This window comes from Fonsecaea nubica, assembly GCF_001646965.1.
Source record: "Fonsecaea nubica strain CBS 269.64 chromosome Unknown Scaff16, whole genome shotgun sequence".
In the NCBI taxonomy this organism is placed as follows: domain Eukaryota; kingdom Fungi; phylum Ascomycota; class Eurotiomycetes; order Chaetothyriales; family Herpotrichiellaceae; genus Fonsecaea; species Fonsecaea nubica.
This window is the reverse complement of record NW_019173689.1, coordinates 292,995-309,967: the sequence shown is the minus strand read 5'-3', so window position 1 is coordinate 309,967 and position 16,973 is coordinate 292,995. Positions and strand designations below refer to the sequence as shown.

Below are 16,973 nucleotides of genomic sequence, written 5' to 3'. Positions count from 1 at the left end.
TGTTAATGCAGGCATGACATACGTGATGCCGGGTATTAAAGATATCCGCTTTGAATCCTGTCTCTGTCTACACTTCATTGGAAGGATATTCCACCTTTGTAGTTGGCAACGTCTCCTCCTTCATCGACCTCATACTGACAAACCGCGACAAGATCGCTGCTGATCCAGCCTTGTCATTTGTCCCCGAAGCGCGTGCACCTCCAAATGGTTGCTGGCCAACGACAGCACCTGTTCTCCAAGTCAGTGAATTGCAGACACCAGCTCATCAGGTCCAACACTTACCTGTACTCTTACAATTGATATAATAGTTGCCCGCCGCATTCCTCAAAGCCTCCTCGGCATACCTTACAGCCGCACGATCTTGAGCGAACACCGCTCCTGTCAGACCATAGTCCGAAGTACTATCTACGAGCTTACAGGCCTTTTCGAATGCATCCGGAGCGGCGTCATCGTAGACATAGACTGTCAGAATCGGTCCAAAGAACTCGGTGCTCAAGTTCTGGTGGCTGGGATCTTTGGCGACGTAGATGGTAGGATGCACATACCACCCTTTTGAGCTGTCGTATTTGCCACCAGTAAGGAGCTCCAGTGAACTATCGTTCTTCGCAGCGTCGATCACACCAGACAGCTTCTTGAAGCTTGCCTCGTGAATGACTGGTCCGATAAAGTTTCCAAAGTCTTCTGGAGGTCCAACTTTGAGCTTCTCGGTTTCCTCAACAAGCTTGGTTTTGAACTCGGGCCATATCGACGACGGCACATAGAGTCTGGAGCAAGCGCTGCATTTTTGACCTTGATACTCGAACGCACCCCTGATTGTTTGCACCACTGCATTGGTGATATCGGCACTGTTGTGGACCAGATGGAAGTTCTTTCCGCCAGTTTCTCCCACTATTCTGGGGTAACCCTTGTACCTCCCTTCGGCAATGCCCTGTCCAATCTGCCCATATAGCTTTCGGAAGACAGCCGTCGATCCCGTGTAGTGCAGAGCTGCGAATTGCTTGTGGTTGAGGACAGCCTTGGTAACTTCCTCGGCGTCACCGGGTACAAACTGGATGACGCCAGCAGGGAGTCCAGCCTCGATGAGGATCTGATGGATCAGATAATTGGACGCAATGGCCGACGGACTGGGCTTCCAGATTACCACATTTCCCATCAAAGCTGGGGCACCAGGCAGATTCCCTCCGATAGCCGTAAAGTTGAATGGAGAGATAGCATAGACAAAGCCTTCCAGTGGCCTGTACTCGACTCTGTTCCAAACCCCTGGAGAGTTGTATGGTGGCTGCTGCGCATATAGTTCCTCCGCATACCGTACATTGAATCGAAGAAAATCAATTAGCTCTGCGGCCGCATCGATCTCCGCCTGCCATGCATTCTTTCCCTGTCCCAGCATTGTTGCAGCCATCAGCTCATATCTGTATGTTGTGCTGATCAAATCAGCGGCCTTGAGAAATATCGCGGCTCGATCGGCGAAGGGCAAAGATTCCCAGGCGGGCTTTGCAGCGAGGGCACCTTCAATGGCCCTGTTGACATCTTCGGTCGAGGCATTGGAGTATTTGGCCACGGCGGTTGCGTGGGAGGAAGGGCTGTTCTGTGTGAGGATGGAGGATGTCTTGACAGCTCTTCCAGAGACAACTAGAGGAACTTCGAGGGGCGCCTTCTCTTGCAGAGCTACCACCGCAGAAGCCAGGGCCTCGCGCGACGGACCTCCCTTCTCATAATGCTTGTTCGGCTCGTTAGTGATGTTTGGTAGGCGGAAAGCTGCGAGGGTCGACATTGTGCTGCGAGGTGAGCATAGACCGTGGAGGGATCGAGTGGTCGGGGCAGTAGCAGAAAGTAGAGAAGGTCGAGAAAATGGGAAGACTGCTCTGATTGAACCAGACATTTCTATGCAAAAGGCCAGTGCCACCTGACGAAACTGAATTTACTCCTCCCCTCGTCGCAAACCACAAACAAGCGCCCCACGTCGAGTTTTTGAGATCAAATGCATCCCCCTCTGGCTATCATCGGTTGGTGGCGGGGGTGGTGGTTGGTTGCTAGGCATGGAGATGCCCGTTCAGGGCCCAATGTGCCACTGATAGGCGCCCCCTGGGCGTCTCTCTATTGGCGGAAGCGGCGTTGATGGACCGAAAATGGGGTAAGAGGCTGAAAACAATGTCTTGCAAAGCCTTGCGCTCGTCGAGAGTCACAGGGCGCAGTGGCACAAAGTCTCCTTCAGGGTTACTTGGCTATCGGACATTGACTTATCTCTCCAGTCTATATCACGTAGGGTAAACTCAAGCTCGACCGACGGCAAACGGACAGCCGCCTGTCCTCTCCTTCTTCAGTCTTTCTCTGGTTATCTCCATTTCTTTGGATCCCTTGCCGGCAAACACAGATGGTCCAGTACTCCTGATCTCGAATCCTTCAGGATATGTACCTGGGTCTCCCGGACGGGGGATTCCAAGCAGGAGGTGAATCATTGCCCCAGGACCCCATCGATTCCACAGAGTTGGCTTGACGTAGACAGGTGCAGTGTCCCACGTAACATAGTATCGTCTGCCGTTCGCATCAGGTTTCTTTGTCATGAGCTGCTTTGCCATGAATGGAGGCCTAGGTAAAGCAAGATATCTAAGCAAGAAACGTCGCAATTCCATGAAGCCGTGGAAGCATGCTCGGTATGACGACGGTGCCTCTTCGAACATGATTGCTTTCCTCAGCCGGTCGTCCAAGGGAGCGCTCACAACCTTGGTAAGAATAGGCTTCATGAAGGGAGGATGAGTGCTCAGTAGCAAGTTTCGAGTCTGCACCGCCGTGTCGTAGTTCTTCTGATGAGGCACCATATATGTCTTCTCATATTGCTTCGACCAGGTATCCAGCTCCCGATAGAAGTGCAGGCCATCTTTCCATCCTGTCGAATATGAAGGGAGCTTCTCGAAAGATATTTCCATCCCGTCGCCCATTGCTTTGTGGAATACGCCCATTGCGCATACTTCCAAGTCGGTAAGTTGTCTCCACTCGTACTTGTTGATCCATTCCACAGGCTGGCTGAGAAACAACGACAATGTATACAGCATATCATCATTACTGATTTTGCCTTGTTTGATGTAATGCCCGTGTAAATAATTCAGTCTGGCGTAAGCCTCGATACATCTGTCGCTGTCCGGCTCGCCACCGTACATATCGCCGAGCAATACGCCAGTGTCAGCGTAGCGCTTGGGCACATTCTTCTCTGCAACGAGTTGCGTTGTCTTTACCAAGAGCTCGCTAATGCTCGGAATTGCGTACGTCCGAAAAAGTGCAAATTGGAGGCCTTTCTCGAATAAGGACGGGAATTCCAGGTCGCTCACAGCTCTAAGAATATCATGGGCTTCTTTGACGGTCATTCCCTCGTACGACGGGTGCTCAGGCGTGCCATACTTGAACTTGGCGCGGAGGGCGTTCAGTCGGCGTAAGCGGAGAGCTGAGCAGAGAAAAGGGTAGGCCACAATCGCAGGGATGAGATAGTAGGACCAAATCCACGAGAATCCTGAGATTCTCGGCGTGGAAATCGATGCCAGTTTCGAGAAGGACTCGTTCGAAAAGGTCGACATGCTGCAAGTTGAAATGACCCTGTCCCTCTTTAGATCGATTGCCGACGCTGACAAACAGTGCGTTGATGACTGGTCCCAGAAGAGGCCGGTGATGCGACACCAGGGTGCTCACACTGAGATATTGATGAGACAGACAGGACAAGAACAAGAGTGAAGAGGCCACTGGCGATAGTTGGACTGAAAGCACCGAATATATAACGAGTACCTTGGTACCCAGAGAAACTGTGGTCAGCAACTTTGAATCATTTCTAAGGGGGGGTCGGGTGTGACTTGGGGTGACATTTCTGGCTAGCACACACCACAATAATATTACTCCAGCCAGCTGCCTGTGGACATGTCGACATGGAGCACCCGTGGTGCTGCCGCTGTGCCTAATCCACACTCGCTACTCGCGCATTACTTCTCTATTTATCGGCTACAAGTCCCACAATCATACTAAAGCACAACCCATCTGACCAGACAGCGTTCTCGCGAGCCCGTATCTGACCGATTGCCTATCTCAGACAACACCAGACAATGTACCTACAGTACCTCGCACCACCCACCGCATCCTACGCGATACAGATCCGCGATGGCCGTCTGCATAAAGAGATACAGGGTTATGTAAATGAACATTAAAAAGAGGCTGTGAGAACCTGGAGATATGTATGTCCTCACCCACTTTAGCCGTACGAGGAGTGGGCTTCTCACATCGAGTCAGCCATATCGACGTCGAGATGAGGGTCTTCCATATCACGGAGGGATCGAAATCGCCGTCCTCACCTATATACTTGTCGCGATTATGAAGGCTCAGGCCCAACTCAACCTAGGCCAAGTCGAACTACGGATTAGGCGGTACTCGTACTTGTAGTGCGATGTCAAGGGACATATCAAAATGACACGACTCTGTCGTTTCGGTGTCTGTACATAACCCACTCTTGTTCAATTAGTTGACCTAGCATGCCTCCCTTTCTAGACCATCCTTCGCTTGCTGTTACCTCTTTTCGAATTCGATATCCCATCTTTAAGGGGCCAACATCCACAATGTTATGCAATTCCCATATTGTCACTCGGAGATCTAACATCCCGCGTCCAGTTCTTTACAGGCGCCGTGCGAAACACGAATCCGAGGTACGTGCATTACCATCATTCAGCCACAGATGTCGTGCATGTGCAGCCGTTCACCCTATTCCATCTTCGCCGTTCCGTTTGCCAGTGCAATTGCGCGGGCAGCTGCTTCTTCAAAAGAATCTGTGATGGCGGTTAATATCGAGGGCTGGATCAACACAAAATATCGTCCACTTACCAAAAGCATCGAGCTTGAGACCACTTTCCCGGATGAGTTTCTGTCCCTCGGCCTCCCTGGTTCCTCGGATACGAACGACCACGGGGACCTGCAGATCCAAGTCCTTGAAGGCCAGCAGGATCCCTCGAGCAATCATGTCGCCCAGGGTCAAGCCACCAAAGATATTCACAAATATACACTTGACTCGAGGGTCCGAAGTCACGATTCTGAAGCCTGCCTTGATGGTATCGGAAGTGGCTTTGCCGCCGGTGTCCATGAAATTTGCCGGGTGTCCACCTCGAGCCACCAATGCATCGACTGTGTTCATGGCCAGCCCTGCGCCATTGACAATAGTTGCCAGCGTGCCCTCTCCTGCTAATTTGACATAGATCATGCCCTCTTTCTCAGCCTCGACTTCTTCACGCACCTCGCTATTGATATCCCGGAGAGCATGGACATCTGCCTGTCGTCCTGAGCTTCTGAAAGCCGCGTCGTCAAACCCAAACTTGGCGCCTTGGACCTGGAGGCCTCCTTCGTTGTCGATCACGATTTTGGTCTGTAACACAAAAGCTTCTTTGGACATGAAGATATCGACCAGCTCCGCAATAAGTCTACCCAGGGAATGCTTGCCCTTTCCGGAAACACCCAAATGTGACGATACCGTCTGAAGCATTGCATCTGAGGTCGCTTCATCTGTCCCGTAAGCGAAGGGAAACTTTTTCGACTTGGCGAATGCCTGTGATGGATCTGTGGTGGGTGAGGCTATGATGCAAGGCTGCCGTGCTTCCCGATCAATAGAGATGGCAACGAACTTCTCCTGTAGTTCTGTGGGGTTGTCAACCGTGGGTATTCCCCTCTGCTTCAACATGTCAAAGGCTTGCGAAGGTTTGATGTACAAGTTACGCCGCTGCTGAGGGGTGAATCGCGTGTCAACCAGTCGAGGGCGCGTCCGCATTGTGTGGTAACCTCTCCGCTGCGATGCGGCTGATGACCCTGTCCTGCCGTTGGAGCCCGATTTGGATCGCTCAGCGAGCAACTTCTTCATGCCCTCACCCAATTTCTCTGGATGGTCAACAACCTTCACTCCGACGTCTTCCAGAATTTTGATCTTTTGTGCCGCAGTGGCTTCTCCGGGAGCAGCCCATGCTCCTGCATGGCCCATAATCCGCCCAGGCGGAGCTTCGACGCCACCAATGACCGACATGAAGGGTTTGGGGTTTGCAGTCCGCCGCTGATAGTCTTTGATCCACTCTGCTGCTCTTAACTCGGCGCTTCCCCCAACTTCCCCAATCATGATGATGCCCTCAGTCTTCTCATCCTCGACCAGGACTTGAAAGGCTTCTGTGAAAGTGGTCCCTGCAAGAACATCACCGCCCATGCTGATTGCATATGTCTGACCCAGTCCCGCTCGTGTCGTGGACGCGACAGCTTCATAGCTCAATGTGCCCGATTTGGCGATAATGCCAACGTTGCCTTCCATAAAGAATGGTAGAGGTTGGAATCCCAGGCGACATCGGCCGTGGACGTTGATGATTCCAGGACAATTTGCGCCCACCAACCTCGTCTTCGACTGTGTTCGTAGCATTTGGTGTATCCTCAGGATGTCGTGTACAGGTATGTGCTCGGCAACCGCCACGATGAGGGGGATTTCGTTCTCAATGGCTTCCTCCATGGCCTTGACGGTGCCATTCCCCGGGACGTAGATGGCGCTGGCATCAGGCTTCAGCTTCTCAACAGCAGCTCTGACACTGGGAAGAACTGGTAAACCCAGATGCTCACCCTCCACTCCGGGTTTGACTCCACCAACAATATTGGTACCGAAGTCGAGAGATTCCTGGGCATTCATCGTGGCTTGTCGTCCGGTAAAGCCCTGATAGAGCACGCGAGTATGCTTCCCGATCTTGAGGTTATTGATTGTGTCGGCATAGCTCCGCCGTCGAGCAGACGTCGAGAACGGGGCGACATTTCCACAGACGCCGTGTTTGTACAGGACCGACCACGAGGCTTTCTGGGATCTGAGTCCCCTCGGCAAAATGATTCTGGTCATCCCACTGGAACCACACGCTGCCAGCTTGCGGGAGGGAGAAAGAAAAATCAGTAACGCTCAATGCAAATACTATATACACAGGCACCACGATCTCGGAGCTCCAAAGCCCGTCGATTGAACAGCCAAGATCGACAATGGGTAGCTCGAACAACTCAAAATGTCCCTGATATTGGATGAGGGGATTATATACAACAAGATTGGTTGGAGAAGGTCGGCACGGTAAATGTCAGATTTCGGGTGCTGGATCAGTGAGGCGGGCAAAGAACTTCCGAGGTCGGAGAGGGCGCCGCTGAGGAGGACAGCCAGGAATCGAGACGCACTTGGTGATGACTGCGGGTGTTTGCGGCCTGGTTTCCGAGACGCTAGCGAGTTTTCGAGAGCCAACGAAAGTTCGATGGGCGGGATTAATGCTGGTTCTCGTGGTCTCTTCCCAGAGGTCCGACGCACCGCCGATCCAGGTACGGGGTTTACTTACGAGGAGTTAAGTACTCCGTAGGTAAGGATAGGGCAGGGGTAGAGGACGAGAATCGCCCACGCTGCCCTGGAACCCACCAGGCTTAGAATTAACAGTTCAAGGGTGGAATACGAGTAATGACCACCGACTCGAGATTACAACCAAGCATGGTTGGCAGGGGCGCCGGGGCGCTGACCATGTGTAACAGAGGCTTGTACGAGCACTTCTGAGAAACCAAGGGTACCTGCTCGCTGCCTGCCTAGGTAGGTACCTAGGCACCTACCGAGTACTCGTACATACAAGTACACACGAGCACCTATGTACAAGTACGAGTCTTCTGGTGCTCCTCGGCCCTAGTTGCCTTCCCTACGTCCCTGGAGACCCTGCACCAGCAGCCCTCAGCACAAATGCGGGGATTGTTCTTAACAGGCAGACAGGGTTACAATCCCCCATGTGAAAATCACCCCCGGCTTGACCACAAACTAGATCATCTAAGAAACCCCAACCGCCAAACTGTCGCTTAACTTTGACCTCCGCTTGCGATTCGTCATTGCACCACCCTTTTGACACGAGATGTCTTGAGGGATGGAGCTCATTTTGCGGAGCACGTTGTTCGTGCAAAGGACATCGAGTATCTTATGACATCGATCAAGGGATGATCCGATCGTCTCGTTCCTGGAACATTGCGCTATATCCTTGCTCCTGAGTATTTGTTCGCCAGGTTGCGCCTCTCCTCTCTCAAAATCATCTCTTGGATAAAAACCATGTCGGGCCAAACATCAATACACCCCAAAGCGCCCGAGTTGCACATTAGACTTCCTAACCCTCGACCTCCACCCTCGATGAAGAAGGCGGAACAAGTGATCGAGTCTTGGGAAGACGATGATCCTTCTTCCCCCGTCGAAGGAGATTCCAATACTCATACACCAGTCGAGGGAAGTGGCCTTTCTCTGAAGCAGTCCGAGTCTGCAGATCCTGCGCTACGCCCACCTCCCCCTACCCCCATTGTTCCAAACAACGGTGGGCAGTACATTGACTGGTCACCCGCCCAGGTCCTTGGAGGTGGCCGTCCAAGTACCAGGCCATTCACGCCTTCCGGGGCTTCCACACCACAGAACGACTCTGATCGAGAACAACGAAGACCAGAGAAGACGACGGCCACCGCTAGTCGAATGATAGCCGCAGGATTGGGGTTGAAAGCTCCCAAGAAGACCGAGGAACAAAGGCAGTATGATCGAGCGGTTAGAGAACAGGAGATGAAACGAAGAAGTAAGGAGAAGGAGGAGAGAGCACGTGAAAGAGAAGCTGATGAAAAGGCCAAAGCTGCGGTTTGGGATGATTGAGGTCGATTGGCTGTCAATGATCCTGGACGAGATCAAGGAGAGTCTAAAGATTTCTTGCTCGCAAGAATGTATATGCTGCGAACTTGTGCTGTGTCGCTATATCGGCCCGTTGGGAAGACATGCCGCCGATGACATGTCCGAGTCAGAAGGACCAGAATTTTGAGGTTATCTATCTGAACGAGGGATCTCATCCGTCCGTGTCAAAAGTAAAGGAATGCCACAAGTTTTAATTTAGGTAGCCAAAAGTCATTGGGAGATCAAGTCTGCTTTTAGGAGACGGTGATTTGTATCAAACTCCCAATCCACACTGTAGTGCAGATATCAAGTATAGGGGGAAGACGAGACAAATGAACTTTCTTCAAGTTGAGTGACATTTGTTTCGCAGACACAGACACAGACACGCAGGATAAGCGCGGCGGCCGAAGAATGAGTGTTTGTTGCCTGTGTTTCTGCCTGTATCTCCACTATGACGCGCATTGGTTGGCAGGAAATGAAATGTCTTGCTCTCCCAAGTCTCCCAGTATCAGTCAGGTACCACATGTGTGGACTCTTCACATACTTTATATCCCTACATAATGCGATTAGTGCGCCGAGTGAGTTTCCCCCGTGTCTAGTCATGCAATGTTTTGCTTTAACTGTTGCATCTCAACTAGATTGCTACCTCCAAATCGGCATCCAACACGATGGTGAGCCAATTTCTAGGGGGGACGATGACTTTTCTCCATTACTGGTTTCACTAACTGTCGACAAGGGCCGCCTTGAAGACGATTTAAAGGCAGATCCTCCCTGCCACCCTAGAGCGGTAAGAATTGGTTTCTGAGCTTCGAGATAAGAGTCCACGCTGATGTTTCTGTAGTGTGCAATCCAAGGTATGTATGACCAGGCTCACGGAAGGCTCGTTAACCGTTGATCATGAAAATGACACCTCGTCCCTACCTAGACTGCCTGCAGAAAAACAACTACAAAGAAGAAAAATGCCAATCAGCAATCGACGCCCTGTACGAATGTTGCAATGCATTCTATAAGAGTAAAGGAGATGATGCCACCACGACCTCGTGTCCGAAACCCAAGCTGCTGAGGTTGAAGATGGAGCAACGAGGACAGAAGTGAAGCTACACAACTAGTACAGCACGAAATCGCCTTTGTCAATGAGCATATACACTGTAAACAGATCCTGAGGATGCCGCATGAGGTGATAGGAAGGTGGATGTAGCAACTCGATTTTTTCTACCTGAACCATCAGTCCCGTTTTGTAAGGTCTGGTCAGCTGAACAGCGAATGCCGAAAGATACTCTGAGGCAGTCGTGAGCACGCAAGAGACCCCGTAGGATCTGAACAAACATTGAACGTCCGTTCCGAGACTCTAATGACTACCTGGTTGACATTGATGGAAAGAAAAGAAGAGAAGAAGGGGAAAAGAATTTTGAATGGCGCATTTGAAGACTTCAGCAATAGCCTAATCGGGTTTAGCTTGTCGAGTAAACTGCCGCGTCGCGTTGTGAAAGGGCAAAGATTCCAAAGAAAGCCAGTGCCCACAGATTCAAAGCTGTGCTTGTAGGCGTTGCAGAGACACTTTTCCATCGTCCTGGGTCAAGATCTCTTTTATTGTATTTGTTGGAAGATCTCTCGAACCGTCTGCAGCCGATGCGCAAAGATGGCGCCCATCACAAGATCCTCCGTCCACGGAAGGCAGTCACAAGTAGGTCAATGAAGCACCTTCCGCAGGTACATTTTACTAAACCCGGATGCGCAGCTGGACACCCACCAGACGTTCGAAGAGTCCCACGTACCTGACGAAGACCAAGAGATGGATGACCAGGACGAAGAAGAGTCGGTTCACGAAGGTGCGACGAACCAAAATCAATTTCATTTCACTTCACACAACATCATGGACTCTACCTCTTCCGAGATGCAGTCAGGAACCCAAACACTGATTGACACTCTAGATGCCCCGTCACCCTTCAGATCTTCTGCACAGGAAATGCTCCGCCCTCTTCAAGATACGGCCGACCGCGTGAGCAGGCAAGTCGAGGAGTTTGCGAAAGCTCTAGATAGGTTTGTGTCCGCTCGAGAGCCCACGGATAACTCCCTGTGGGAAGATGCCTTGGTACTCTTGGAACGTTACAGTAAGATCGCGGACATTCGCAAATCGAAGACGCCTGCGGAGGAGTCGGTCGGACAATTGGAAAAGATACAACTCGAGTCAGACTTGTGGATTTTGGTTAGGAACCTGCTATACTGCAATTCTCCCTCCTCTCTCAATGACGCACAAATTGCCCAAGAATCGAGGTTGGGTGGTCTACATCGCTATTCCAGCAACGTCGAACTCTGGACTGCCTTCCTAGACTCCGATGCCGTGGCACAGGAATACGAAAATATCCTGGCGTGGTTACAAGAAAGGGCTGCTGAGACATCGCCCCCCATTGAAGACTGTACGCGTAGTCTTTCTGAGAAATCGGAACGTGGAGAGGGCATTTGGAGCGCCGGACCTATCTTCACACAAACTGCCATCAAGCAGCAGAAACGAACTCGAGTATGGTCGATACCATTGGAGCCGACAAATCCTGGGTTGAACCGAACTCACGTCCGCAATATCGACCAGAAACCACTCGTGGCCCAGCTGGATCCTGATGCTCCCACCAGGGAGTCGGCTGTGCTCCAAGAACAGGATGAATTCCACGACCAAGCAGCCTGGCAAACTTACTGGGAAATGCTGCGCAGGGGGTACACCAACGACCAAATTCAATCTTGGTTCGCTGAACGAAAAGAAGTCTGGAGATATGTAACTCTTTGCGGATGTGGGCCACGCTCAGAACAAATGCTCAACTCACCCTGGTTGCGTATCCTGAACTTTGCCTCAAATTCCGAATGGCTAGAGCGTTGTGAAGCTCTAGCCCAAAACCCTGTCATCCAAGATCGGTTCCAAAAGGCCACTTATGGTATACTCTGCGGTGATATTGGGGCATCGAGATCTGCAAGCAGGTCGATCGATGACAATCTGTTCTCCATTTTCAATTCCCTCCTGATTCGCAGATATCGGGACTATCTTCAAGCCTACCGAAAGAGACTCGCAGACACGGCTCTCATTGAGTACCGACCTTTACCACCATCGACCACCGAGATCCAGCAGTATGTCGCCCTTGCTCAGTCAAACCCAACGACTAGGGACGAATCTTACCAGCCACACAAGCTGATGGAGCTGACCATTGTGTCCAAGAGCTTCAATGACTTCTTTGTCAATATGGGCAGGGCTGCTGCTGGTGTCGCGCATACCACGAGCCAAGGTGCGCATCTCATGAGCAGAAGCCAGCATGAGGGAACGGAGGCTGCCATGCTGAATGCTCAGGACCAGGACGGTATTCGTATGGTGGCACATCTGCAGCTGTTGTTACGGTCCTTGGGCTTGTTGCAATCTTCATACGCCGAACACGAATACGAACTTGAAAACAACATCGCGGCATATATCGGATTGTTAGAAGTCTGGGGCAAGTGGCTTCTGATTCCTCTTTATGCGTCCAAGCTATCGAAGAAGAGATGCCATCATGTTCTCGGAGCCATCCTGGTCAATGTCACAGATCGCCGGGAAAGAGATCTACAAGTCAAGCTGATGAAGCAATACAACATCAATGTCTCAGAAGTCATCTACGGGTTATTTACTCTTGCCAATTACTCGGATCTCCAGAACCTCCGAAAATACGAACCTGGTCCAATATCCGCCAGAATCACGGTCTTGGGTGGTACAGGCAAATTGGCCCAGCACAAGGTTAGGCCTGGTTTGATGGCAGGCGAGGTCACGGAGAGAGACGAGAAAGCCGTTCGAAGCGCCGAGTGGGTTCGGTACGTCAATGCTGAAAACTGGGCCGCGGCTACCTGGGCTGTCACATCACTTTACAAAATCTTCTTGATTGAAGGAAGATTTGTCGCCCTCCGTCAGCTGCTAGATCGAGTGCGGCTGTCGGATATGTCACTTGCAGCCTTGGGAATGAATCTGTATTTTGGCGACGTGGATCCGCCGATAGGCAATGTTGAAAGCGAGGCGGAGGAAGTGGACGACGAGCGCGTGACTCCCATGAGCAGCCCTACCAGGAAGAGAAAAGCCACTCACTCAGATTACCCTTTGACGACGACTGGGACCGATCGACAGACTCTGGCGTCGAAATCACTGACATGGAAACAGCTGGAACAACTGGCCGCTGCCATTGACGCTTTGGACATTTTCCAGGAACTCGCAGATGTCCTTGAACAGTGAGTAGCCATGTCTCGGAGATTCCCTTGACCAGAACTGACAAGAACGATACAGGCATCGGACAAATCCAACAGCAGCACGAAATTACAAACGTGAACTGAAACGTGCTCTTGAGGAGCTCCGACAGGCCATGCTGCCACTCTTGGACAATGATTTTCTTTGCCAAGCTGAAGATGTCATGGATGCTGTGATTTTGAACGATATCCGCAATCACTACATTCCCGAATGTGTTCTCGCGTACAACAGCGCATTGTGGTTTGCCGGCCACTTCTCTTCCCGTGCATGGCTTGTTGAGTGCATGACGCTAGCCCAAGTGGTTGCAGAGACTCCCATGCTTACCAATGCCTTTGTGACGAGTGGAAGAATGAAAGAACTTGTCCGTGCCTTTGCGGTTGATAGCCAAGCTCTTCTACAAGCAACTGAGCAAGGGGCTGCTGGTGGTGCAGGCGCAAGTGCCAGTCGGACCAAGAAGATCAAGACGGATAAAGGAAATGCGGAGATTTGGAAGGTGTCGTGGAAGGAACAGACTGGGCCCCTGGATTTGGAAGCGGTGGACTGAGCACAATACAATGTGAGTGTCCTGTGTACCATTAGCTGGCGGATGCAGAAAACGATGGCGAAAGAAATCAAGGTGCTTGATTGGATCACCAAGAGCTTGGTTATGAAGCACACCGGGATATCTCCTGTGGAAGCGTCTGTTTGCAAGAAGGTACCTGGAGCCTACGAGCTCACACTTGTTCATTGTCATCTCCATCCTTCTGGTAAGCCAATGTAAAGTATGGGTGGATGAGGCCTTTTCTCCAAGCATTCCACGGTTTCAGTACCAGTGGGATGGGCGTAGCGAGAACCTCGTGTGCTGTCCAACATGCTCGGCATCAATAATACGGAGTAACAATGGCAAAGGCGGCGGGCCAGGGTCGTGGTTTGGGACGAGGCTGAAGCGAGATTATGTAGATATTCCTTTGCCCCTTGTCGAGTCTCCCCCTTGACGCTAATGCTGACGGCGCTCACACGGATCAGCGTACCTACGAACGTCAAGTACCGAGTATCACCTCGCACGAGGAACGCACGACGCCGCGATACTCGTAGAGCGAGGACGAGGACGAGGACCAGGGTGAGCCACCGCGGCTGGGGGATACAAGGAGGGCATGAATAAAACCTGGGTCCCCACTCCAGGAGTAGAATACCAGTAGTAGAATATCAGAATACACAAAGGAGACAATTACCTCGATCTGGGGATTTGGGGATTTATATCGGAAGTGATGAAATTCTCTCGCGTCTGTCCGTCGTCGACGATATCATCATTGCCCTCGTCCTCGTCTGCGAACCCTATCTCTCTTCGCCCTTTTCGTCCTGTTTCCCTGGCCCTCTGTCTGTCTGTCTGCCTGGTCCAGACTCTGGCCCAGCAAAAGCAAAAGCAGCCACACGGCTTGTCTTGGATCAATGGATCAGTATCAACGGCAGGGCGCGAATCCTGGGTGGATGGAACATGGATGTATGGAAAGACCGCGCGAACCCTGTACGTTACGTGCGGTACGTGCGGTACGAGTACATAATGTACATAGGCAGATCGCAGATCGAGCAAGAGCGCGGGAGGATTGAAAGGGGTTCGATTCGAATGGTGCCCGGCAGGCTTGACAGCTAGGTCGATCAATCAGGACAGACATTACGGGGGTTTGTATATCTCTCTCTCGCCAAATGCCCTTTCATCCCCTGAAAGTCTGGAATGCCGACGCTGAAATTGGGAGTTGTCAATGACCCGATCCAGCGAAACCCGATCCCATGTCTGACGACACGCGGAGCCGATTGACCAGAGTGAGTGCTGCGAGTATGAGAGTGTGAGAGTATTGAGTCAAGGACAGGGCGGAGGGCGGATGGTGCGGAGGAAAGAAACGGGCTCGTGTCTCTGGTTAGTAAGATTTCATCACTGCCGTCGTGACTATCCTCTTTGTAGTACGAGTAAAATGATTAGACGAAACATACGAGGTACACCTACACGATCAAATATAAAATCCTCAAGAGGCTGGCCATGCTTGATTCAAACCCCCTTCAGAGGGCAGTGCGACTTTGTTCCTGGGCGTCTTACTTGTACTCCACGCCGTGCAGCCCGTCGATTCTGATATCCACCCCCAATTGAAATATACTGCACAGCCTTGTCATCTGCGCAATCTACCCGATAATCAATCACCACCGACCCGCTTCCTCTCCAGACATCTCGTCGGCACAATGTCAGACAATGTCAAGATCTATGGGCTTACAGCCCTTCCAGCCGATCAATCCCAAGACAGACCCAGAACAACTAGCCCCGAGGCCATGACCATTTCGTCCCTTCAACCTCCAAACTCACTGCTGGCCGCGCGTGTCGACGGCTATGTCAAATCCAAGCTTGATGCTGACACCTACCGCCACAGTTTGCGCGTGTACTGCTACGGCTGCGCCATAGCGAGGCAGTGCTTTCCGGAGTTTGATCTCACGCCAGGCTCCGAACTCGAGGAGACTTGGTTCTTGACCGCCATGCTCCATGATATCGGTACCTGCGACGAGTTCCTGACGAGCACTCGTCTCAGCTATGAGTTCTTTGCCGGTGTCCATGCCTTTGATCTCCTGCAGAATCCAAAGGTATCGGGCGGCGAGGGAGTCGCCCCTCGAGATCAGACCGAAAGTGTCGTCGAGGCCATCATTAGACACCAAGATGTGCAGGACAAAGGAAAGGTGACTCTAGTCACCAGACTGATCCACTGGGGAACGCTGTTGGACAACATTGGCGCCGGAAAAGAGTTGGTCCACCCAGAGACCATCGAGAACGTCGTCCGAGAGCACCCTCGCCCAGGATGGGCTGGTTGCTTTAAAAGGACCGTGGAGAAAGAGAAGAAGTTCAAACCCTATGCTATGGTCAGCCGGATTGAAGGGTTTGAAGAGCTCATTGCTCAAAATGGAGCCCCAGGAGGACTGATGGCCAAGTATGATGCCGCAAATAATCTGTAACTATGACTATGCGAATTAGTCTTGATGAGACCATTTCAGATTGTGGGCGGTTTGAAAACATTCTCCTATTTCATGCTTTTGGCGAAACGTGGAAGCTCATGATGCGCAAACCAGGACAGAATAACGCCTGACCAGCCATCTCACTGGTAGAGCCCATCAATGGCACCGAGCCAATCACTGCACAACGTGTGTGGGAGCCGTAAAGCCAGCGAGATGATCATGATATCCATGACGTCCATTCCAGGTGGTTGCCTCACTTTGAGGAATTTAACCATATGGCTTGAGTTCGTTCGCTTTAGCCTTCAACCTTGTCAATGGGAGAAGAAGATCCAGTCTTGTTGTGTATCTCATGTTGCCATTATTGCCGAGCTGGAAAGCACCTTTGTGGTCGTGGGAGGCCAAGCATAGTAGTTCCGTCAACAACCTTCTTGCCAATACTTTTACAATTTCGGGACAACGAGTGGCTTCATTCATAAAAGCCACGTGTGAGGCTGTGGCAGAAAGAATGGACCGCCGAGTAGAAGAGACGAGGAGAAGGATCTTAACCGGTAGTAGTCGATGGTATTTGACATGCGTGTCAGGTTGATCGTGTTTCAAGAAATATGAGATGGCAGAAACTCGCCACTGCAATCAGCCACTCTCTTGCTACAAGTATGCGTATCCGTCGGTCAAAGCAGCTTGATATGTTTACGTTCTGACCCTATTACAGCCGGACAGGGACTGTATATCGGAGTTGCGTGAGAAGTGGAGTGTCGGAGGCGAACCAATTTGATGGAAGATGATAGGGAGATCAGATAAGGAGCGCTTCCAAGGCAGCCAGGCGTAGCTTGTAGGCTTTCGTTCCACAACAGTAACATGCCGAGCTGTGAGAGACCAGGGGGGCTGCCTGATGGAGAGTCTTAGCAAAGTGGCAGTGCAAAGCCCTGACCACCAAATTCCCAGATGCGATTGGAGAACATCCTTCCTACCTGCAGTAGAGGGCGCGAGACGGAGGCAACGGGGACAGAGGTGAGGGTTTTTTCATTCCAGGTCCGGAGCATGTCAGACGCATTTACCGCCGCCGAG

At 51.5% G+C, this 16,973-nt stretch overlaps 6 protein-coding genes across 6 annotated transcripts; 3 read left to right on the top strand and 3 right to left on the bottom strand.

Moving 5' to 3' along the window:
• Positions 1 to 67: 67 nt before the first annotated feature.
• Positions 68 to 1,774, bottom strand: AYO20_03471 (hypothetical protein; the record flags this gene model as incomplete). Its single annotated transcript, XM_022641774.1, has 2 exons — positions 68 to 228; positions 283 to 1,774. 2 exons carry the CDS (start codon positions 1,772 to 1,774, stop codon positions 68 to 70), a joined length of 1,653 nt encoding a protein of 550 aa, XP_022502307.1.
• A 499-nt stretch (positions 1,775 to 2,273) lies between these two features.
• AYO20_03470 (hypothetical protein) lies at positions 2,274 to 3,569 on the bottom strand (the record flags this gene model as incomplete). Its single annotated transcript, XM_022641773.1, has 1 exon — positions 2,274 to 3,569. One exon carries the CDS (start codon positions 3,567 to 3,569, stop codon positions 2,274 to 2,276), a length of 1,296 nt encoding a protein of 431 aa, XP_022502306.1.
• A 1,165-nt stretch (positions 3,570 to 4,734) lies between these two features.
• AYO20_03469 (hypothetical protein) lies at positions 4,735 to 6,880 on the bottom strand (the record flags this gene model as incomplete). Its single annotated transcript, XM_022641772.1, has 2 exons — positions 4,735 to 4,799; positions 4,855 to 6,880. The coding sequence occupies 2 exons, from the start codon at positions 6,878 to 6,880 to the stop codon at positions 4,735 to 4,737; spliced, it is 2,091 nt and encodes a 696-aa protein (XP_022502305.1).
• Positions 6,881 to 8,098: 1,218 nt separating this feature from the next.
• Positions 8,099 to 8,677, top strand: AYO20_03468 (hypothetical protein; the record flags this gene model as incomplete). Its single annotated transcript, XM_022641771.1, has 1 exon — positions 8,099 to 8,677. The coding sequence occupies one exon, from the start codon at positions 8,099 to 8,101 to the stop codon at positions 8,675 to 8,677; it is 579 nt and encodes a 192-aa protein (XP_022502304.1).
• A 1,654-nt stretch (positions 8,678 to 10,331) lies between these two features.
• AYO20_03467 (hypothetical protein) lies at positions 10,332 to 13,482 on the top strand (the record flags this gene model as incomplete). Its single annotated transcript, XM_022641770.1, has 3 exons — positions 10,332 to 10,376; positions 10,431 to 12,922; positions 12,978 to 13,482. The coding sequence occupies 3 exons, from the start codon at positions 10,332 to 10,334 to the stop codon at positions 13,480 to 13,482; spliced, it is 3,042 nt and encodes a 1,013-aa protein (XP_022502303.1).
• Positions 13,483 to 15,149: 1,667 nt separating this feature from the next.
• On the top strand, positions 15,150 to 15,908 carry AYO20_03466 (hypothetical protein; the record flags this gene model as incomplete). The annotated part of the gene is made up of 1 exon (XM_022641769.1): positions 15,150 to 15,908. The coding sequence occupies one exon, from the start codon at positions 15,150 to 15,152 to the stop codon at positions 15,906 to 15,908; it is 759 nt and encodes a 252-aa protein (XP_022502302.1).
• Positions 15,909 to 16,973: the final 1,065 nt, after the last annotated feature.